This window comes from Antrostomus carolinensis, unplaced genomic scaffold (genome assembly GCF_000700745.2).
Source record: "Antrostomus carolinensis isolate BGI_N321 unplaced genomic scaffold, ASM70074v2 scaffold17612, whole genome shotgun sequence".
Lineage (NCBI taxonomy): Eukaryota > Metazoa > Chordata > Aves > Caprimulgiformes > Caprimulgidae > Antrostomus > Antrostomus carolinensis.
The window spans coordinates 13,167-20,637 of NW_010299139.1; the positions used below are offsets into that span (position 1 = coordinate 13,167).

Here is a 7,471-nt window from a genome sequence, read left to right on the forward strand (position 1 = left end):
CCACACCCTCCCTGGGCAGCCTGTCCCAGGGCTCTGGCACCCTCACTGGAAAGAAGTTTCTTCTCAAGTTTAAGTGGAACCTCCTGTGTTCCAGCTCACACCCATTGCCCCTTGTCCTACCATTGGGCATCACTGAGAAGAGCCTGGCTCCATCCTCCTGACATTCACCCTTTACATATTGATAAACATTAATGAGGTCACCCCTCAGTCTCCTCTTCTCCAAGCTAAAGAGCCCCAGCTCCCTCAGCCTTTCCTCAGCAGGGAGATGCTCCACTCCCTTCATCATCTTGGTGGCAAGATTTTATGTGAGAACATGACTTCAGTTGAACATTAGTTCAATAACAGATTCTTCTCTGCTCGTGTGTTTCATTTAGCCAAGTCACACGGAAAATTCACACCTTCACTTGTGAAGAAAACAGGGCACTTGGCAGTACCATGGACTTCTGGTACTGATATTTCCTAGCAAAATTCTTCTGCCATAATTTTGGGGTAAATTATAACACCACACCAGATGTCATTTGATCCTTGTGTTGTTATGAAACATTCATTTCAACTTATTCAACATGTTGTTTACTAAAACTGCATCATGGCATATGCACAGCTCAGCATTCGCAATAACTTTGAAACTGATAAAAAAATAGGATAAAAAAATTACTTATAATATGGTAAAAACCGTTGGCTACAGTTCAGCTTGCACCTGTAAGGTATTGCACATTCTGGCTTCAGTCCCACAAACTAGAAGCTGTAGTTCAATATTCATTATTATTAGATCCGTGCGCTACTGGATCACCTAGAAGTTGTTATTAGGATCACCTAATTTCCTCTTGATGAGGTGTAAGCAAATTTCTTTTGATTGAGCCAGGACAGTTTTTATGCTTGATGTGAAACAGCACGTGATCCATCAGAGAATTGGCTAGGACAAATTGCTCATTTAAAATTTATTCACAAAACAAATTAGAAGAGCAACTTCACGTGATCTCACTGCTTTGCATCATGTAGTTACAGCATTTCGAAACTAGCGTTGAGTGGACTAAAACCAGATGTGCTGTTTCACAAAACCATGGTCCCACTTGAACCCAGTAGGGTTTCTTCTGCTCTTAATCAGGCACTTTAAAGCTTCAGCAGACTTGTACATTTAAAACTCTGACCATTTACTTAGTCCTATAACTAATTCCAATTAAAAAAACCCAAAACAACAATGCAGCAATGGTAGGAAAAGGGTACTAGGGATGTGTTACTTGCAATCCACTGAAATAATGTCTGCAACAGCACTGAGAACAGCGGCAAACTACCCTTCTGATTCCACAGCGCCTTGAAACCACTATGCATCATCTCTTGATAGGTGCCATTAGCAAACAAAGGCTTTATATGCATCATCTCTTGGTAGGTGCCATTAGCAAACAAAGGCTTTACCATCAGCAGAAGAGTGTAGGACGCCACAAATGAAACTCTGAAACATGTCACGTACAAGATACTCATTCTCAGCACAGTCTACGAGGTTACACAATTGTAAAACAACTTGTGAGAATGAGAATCCTGAAGATGCCTTGGGTTAAATTAGTGTTAAAATTGCATTTTCTTTTGTTTTTTTTTTCCCCCCAAGTGTTTTAAAAATAAAAGTGATTAGTAAAGTGATTCTCACACGCTACAGAAACACACACAGTGTTTCTCCCACCGTGAGAAGAGCAGAAAGACACTCTCACCTAGATGTTAGCCAGAGTCACCGAGGTCACAGGTAAATCTGCACTTTTCCACTGATTAACAGGAACAGGCCAGGTGTTTTGTGCCTCCTATGTAGCTGGGGCATGCAGTTGCCAGGTAATTTATTCTGAGCTACCTTATATTAATCACCCATACAAGTAATACAAAGCTGGCCACTTAGGTTTGTCAGTCAAAATAGTTTACAGCAACACAAGAGTTTAAAGCAATTCGGGAAGTTCAACACTGAATTTGGTGGAATTTAGATATGGGTTGGGGAACAGAACTTTTATAAATAAAAAGGAAACAATAAAACTTATGTATGTGTGACTTTAGAGCATACAAAAGGCTTAGTCTACAAACCAAGTATCAATTATCAGCAATATTTTCATAGGGCATCATGTAATGTCTCAGTCAACAATCATAACCATTATGATTTGAAAATTTTACAAAAGTCTAATAGTTCACCAAAACTGAAGTGTTTCAGTGTTTGGGCTAAACTCATTGTCTTCAGTAAATATGGATCTTAATCCTAACACAGGATAAAACTGATCTATAAATTTCCTCTTGTAAGGATGAACCCGTTCCAATTACACTGTTCACTCATATTGAAAATATTTAAATTGTGCAAATACTTTGTAACATGAACCAATCCCTCTACTCAGCTACAAACCATGACCAGATACAGTCCTTGCAGCAGACTACACAAGATCCTGGTTCATCCCAGCCATATCGTTAGCATAAACTGTGGAAAACCCATTTAAATCAAGAGGATTTTCAGGCATAAAAGCAGAATCCAGCAGCAGTTAAACCACGTATCTCAGAGCTGACAACAGAATACTTCCATCACTGGTGACAGTGATGAGAGCAAACAAGTCAGTAAATCCACAGCTGCTTCTTCAATGTATTAAAAAAATCCTTTTATATTTTTTTGAAACTAAAAGTAAAATCTAGCAATTGTTTTAGATTCTTGCTTTTCTGGAAGATAGTATTTAGCTTTTCTAGTATTTTCATATACTGATGACAGTGCCCTAACAAAAAATAACGGGTCTTTATTGGCCTTAATGAACCCAAGGGCTTGCAAGAAACCAGTGAAGTTCTGAGCGTGGATTCTGCAACGTGACTGCCAGTGGAATTTCCAGATCAAAGATCCAGCCTCCCGTTAAGATCATCAACTACAACTTTGATTTCTCATGACGAGTCATCACGACACGACATTACAGAGCATAAAATCTCACTGTCCAGTTCCCAGCTAGTTTAACTCAATGTATTCTGCTGAAGTCAGTGAAACCAAACACGCTGCCCTAACAAAAGAAATCTTTCAGACTTGGAAAAATAGATTGAAAAAGTCCATAATTTTTAATACAAACTCTCTGTACTTCCCACTGTCTCTGAACATTGGACCTTAACATTTGCTTTCAATGTATTTCTTACTTAACATTAATTTTTGTTTTGATTTAAAAAGGGGCAACTGATAAGATTTCCATAGCTACTCACAAAAATTAACAAGCAAGTACATTTGTTCCAAGATTTTAATTACTTTTATAATTTAAAGACTATTAAAGACTACTTGAAGACTATCAAAGCTCTATAAAATAGATAGATTTATTTACTAATTTAGGAAACTACAGACAAACTTCAAGAGCTGACCAAAGGTGCAGAGGATAAGCTAAAGCAGAAACATAAAATACCCCAAGAATTCTACAGAAAGAGTGAGTAGCCCACAACATTGTCAGACAACAGGCTTTTTATTCCAATTTCTTCCACTCATTCTTCTTTCTTCCTTTTTTTTTAAAAAAAGGTAATAATTTTCCATTGTGAAATATATTGTCAGGGATGTAGTGAAGGCCAAAAGTGTAAATGAGTTCAAGAGAGGATCTAACCAATGCTCCAAATATTCTGAAATAATTCTTAAAGTAGGTTAACTACTTTGATACTCCTTCATACAAAAGTCTTTCTTCAAAAGTAGGTTTCTGTTCTTTTCAGATCTAATGCACAAGCAGAATCAAACCTGCACAACCATTGAAATCACTGCAAAGTTTCCCCATCAGCAGCATCAGAAATTGCCCTCGAGTATCCTTCATAAAGCAAATGCTTCATTCTTTGCAACTTTTTTTAGCAAATCTTAGCAACGCTGCAGCAGAGGCTCTCGCTCAGTCACAAGTTCTTCCCGAGACTGCTCATGCAACTCAGGATTTTAAAAATCCCCATCCTGAGTACTTGATACAGGCTTCCCTGCTTTTAAAGGCTGATGATAGGGAAAAGCTGTTAAGTACTACAAGGCCAGACAGACTTGCTTCTTCTTGCCAAAGAAAAAAAAACACAGCTCTTTCTAACTACTAAGAAGAAAATTAACCCTATCCTACCAAAAACCAGGATAAACACAAACTGTATGATAGTGTTTTATGTAGACTTGGGCCAAAACCAAACGCAGCAGATGTAGAAAAACTGAAGACTGACAGACAGCAACTGAAATATAACTAGTATTTCACCATTCCATCAGCCAGTTATAAAAGTATTTAACTCGTGCACTTACAGAACAGAACACAGTAACTAACAAAAAGAAAGCCTTTTATTCAGAACAGATTAGTGCATCTTTACAGGATAGTCACCATTTCAACTTAAAAAGTCAGCGCTGTCATTAGGAATGCACCTTTCCTGAAGAGGAAATCCTTGTCTTTTATCAAATGGCAACTGTAAGAGCACATAAACAAACAAAAAACAACAACAACAACAAAATCAACAACCAACCAATCCACACCAAAACACACCCATACCCCAACAGCTCTATTTAGATTTTATATATATATATCTGTAAAACGTGTCTTCATAGATGACAACTGTATCAATTTATACTTCAGGTCCTTCTCCTCCAGGAACCAGCTATAAAAGAACAAGACAATTTTGTGTTAATGACCCAAGTTCTACAAACCCATGTGTGACAGTTCCTGATTTACAATATTTTAGCAGATGATGACTTCATGGTAGACCACAAAAGTGTTTTTTAGATTCAATATTACCTTCCTCTCCCAACAGAAGGAGTCAGTTACTGTCAGAGAAGCATACACTAAAAAAATGTCCAAGACATTAAGAGTGTTAAACAAAATACAAAGGAGATCCTGGGTAACACACATTTTGGTTTTTGTCTTTGTTATGCGCTTCAAGGAGATGATTCTGTCCAGAAACACAACAGCTCATTTTTAAAAGGACAAAGAATATGCTGCTTTTCATGAAGAGTTTTCCCAATTACCAATTCTTCCCCAGAAAGTCACTATACTGGGAAGTTTGCTTTCTAACTTCTATTGCTAAGCAGAGCCTGAAAACTAATAGAGCCTAAACTCTTGTGCAGGCAGCTGGGAGTAAGTCAGCGCGGTGTTTTCCTGTGAAGATGGTGATGAACTGAACAACAGAAAAAGAAATAAAAAAGGAAAAACATGAATAAGGGAAAAAAAGAAGAGGATAACCATTCCTTTTACTGCTATCTTCTTAATAGTTAGCTGAGCACTTCCAAAGACCAAAAGCTTCGCTGCTTTTGGGACTGAAACTTCTGGGACTGAAGTGAGAAAGAGTCTAAAGCGTAATCTTCCTGATGTGGGAAGATGTGTCCCCAAAAGAGATATGAGATCTATTACAGAAATAAATCTGTATCTTGCTGAAAACCTGCACTCTGGGAATGACAGGCTTCTGCTTCAAGGGCAGTACAGCACCGGCTGAACTGGGTGGGAGACATTTTACCCCACCCCAAGAGTCAGAAGATGCACTGTCCTTTAATGATGTAGAACAATAACCAGAGCAGAAAGAGGCGTAGGGATTAAGTGAGGATGGCACTAAATAAAGCTAAAAATCACAGTGCTTCTGATTTGGTATAATCCAACAGAGCTCCAGATTTTTACTTCAGAGCACATAAAGGTGCAGCTCTCTGAGCATCACATGGTATCACAACTGCCAAATGACTTGACCAGGCTGTAAGCATCCCAACTGCTGCAAACACAGTCATACACATACAATAATGGATGGAATGTAGATGTTTTTGCACCCACATACTCATGAAGGCACTCAGGAGTTAAAAAAGATTGTATGAACCAGCCTACAGAGAGGGCAACAAAGCCAGTGATTCCCTTGCACACCTGAAGACCAGAAACACATTCACCAAAATAAAATTAGGGCCATCCTCTTTTAACTTTTATTTATTTATTTATTTAACTGTAACATGTTCCAAGCAAGGCAGTAAGATGACTTTTCCAGCATCATTCACACACACACATGCCCCAGAAGCCACCTGAAAGTAGTTTATGTAACAGAACTGTCTGGAAAGCTCAAGCTTGAAGTAGCTGAATTCAATTCCTAATTAATTTACAAGTAGAGAAAATAAATGCCTACAGGCTTTTAACAATGACAACTTACCATCGTTATGTTATTGCCATTTAGCAAAATCTGGTCTAGCTTGGTGATTCTTCTGCCCTCAGGGGTAATCTCACTGAAACAGCATTAGAAAAAGTAAGAACACACAAGCACAGACAGCAGTTACGGGTTTGATCACAGAACTGACAGAAACCTCCACGTTAAGATGACATTTGTTAGGACTAACAAATAATTTAGCCACACTGCAGCGTAATATTGACAAACTGACCACCTGGGTAAAGAAAGCTGTCTGGCAACTGAGAGGATCCGCTGCGCTCTGCTGCTCAGTGCATAAACACACAGATTTACCCCCTAAATCTTGGCAGCTTCTTGAATATCACCAATACTCAAAATAGGTTTCAAACAGCAACACTGCACAGCAAAGTAATAAACACGTGCCCTTGAGTCTGCCAGCTTTTAAAATCTTTGCCTAAACCTTCTTAAATCTTTGCCTAGACCTTCAGGAAATGTAAAAGCCAACAAACAAACCACTGGAAAGTTCAACACACCACCCATGCAAAATTAAAGCTACAAATTAGGAACCTAATTACAAGTATAAATCATGCAACTGCTACTCGATGACATGGCTGTCTGGAATAGATCACTCTCTGTAGTTTAAGGCCAAGGTATAAGCTGTTCAGCTGGAAAATGTTAAAAAAAAAATATAAAAACACTTTGCTTGTAGATCTTACACAATGTTTTTCCTCGGGAAATTAAACATTAAATAGGAATAAGAAACAGAAATAACACTTACAATTCTGTAACATCTTCTAACACCATATCTGAACATCCAGTTTCAAGGAAAAGAAGGCCCAGAATTTTAAAAATCAAAATATTTAAAGTTATTTTCGTTTTATACTGAACTGTGATTTCATCTGTAAAATAAAAAATACCAGAGTAATAACACTAATCTATACAAAAAGGTTCTACCCCGTGAACTCAAACCTCTCACAAGCAATAAATGAATTGATCTGAAGCACGTAATGGACAGTCTTAAACATTTCCACCAAAGGATACTGACAAAGTCATCAAATCCTAGAAGGGTTCCAACGATTTCTTTATCGCTTTTCATCACGATATGAATGCGTGAACCTATGCATTTGTCCACAAGCTCTGTAAATAAAAAAATAATTAAAAATGAAAGGTACAAGAGATTATTTTATAGAATGCACATTTTTTTTAGAACAGAGATTGTGATGGCAAAAAAGAAATTGCCACAGACACTGGTAAAGAACCTCAAAAATAAGGAAAAAACAATTAAGGTGACACAAAACCATGTAATTTAAAAAGTTTCCTCGCACATTTTGCTGCTAGTACATAAACAGGTTTTGGAGGCAACAGGTTCATATACCCACACCCCACACACACCCCC

The 7,471-nt window shown here is 37.9% G+C and overlaps 1 protein-coding gene across 1 annotated transcript; it reads right to left on the reverse strand.

Moving 5' to 3' along the window:
• Positions 1-4,548: 4,548 nt before the first annotated feature.
• On the reverse strand, positions 4,549-7,207 carry LOC104520880 (U6 snRNA-associated Sm-like protein LSm5). The gene is made up of 4 exons (XM_010162693.1): positions 7,117-7,207; positions 6,854-6,881; positions 6,103-6,175; positions 4,549-4,581 (listed from the first exon to the last, which is right to left on the reverse strand). The coding sequence occupies exons 1-4, from the start codon at positions 7,169-7,171 to the stop codon at positions 4,549-4,551; spliced, it is 189 nt and encodes a 62-aa protein (XP_010160995.1). The 5' UTR covers positions 7,172-7,207.
• Between the last annotated feature and the right edge of the window lie 264 nt (positions 7,208-7,471).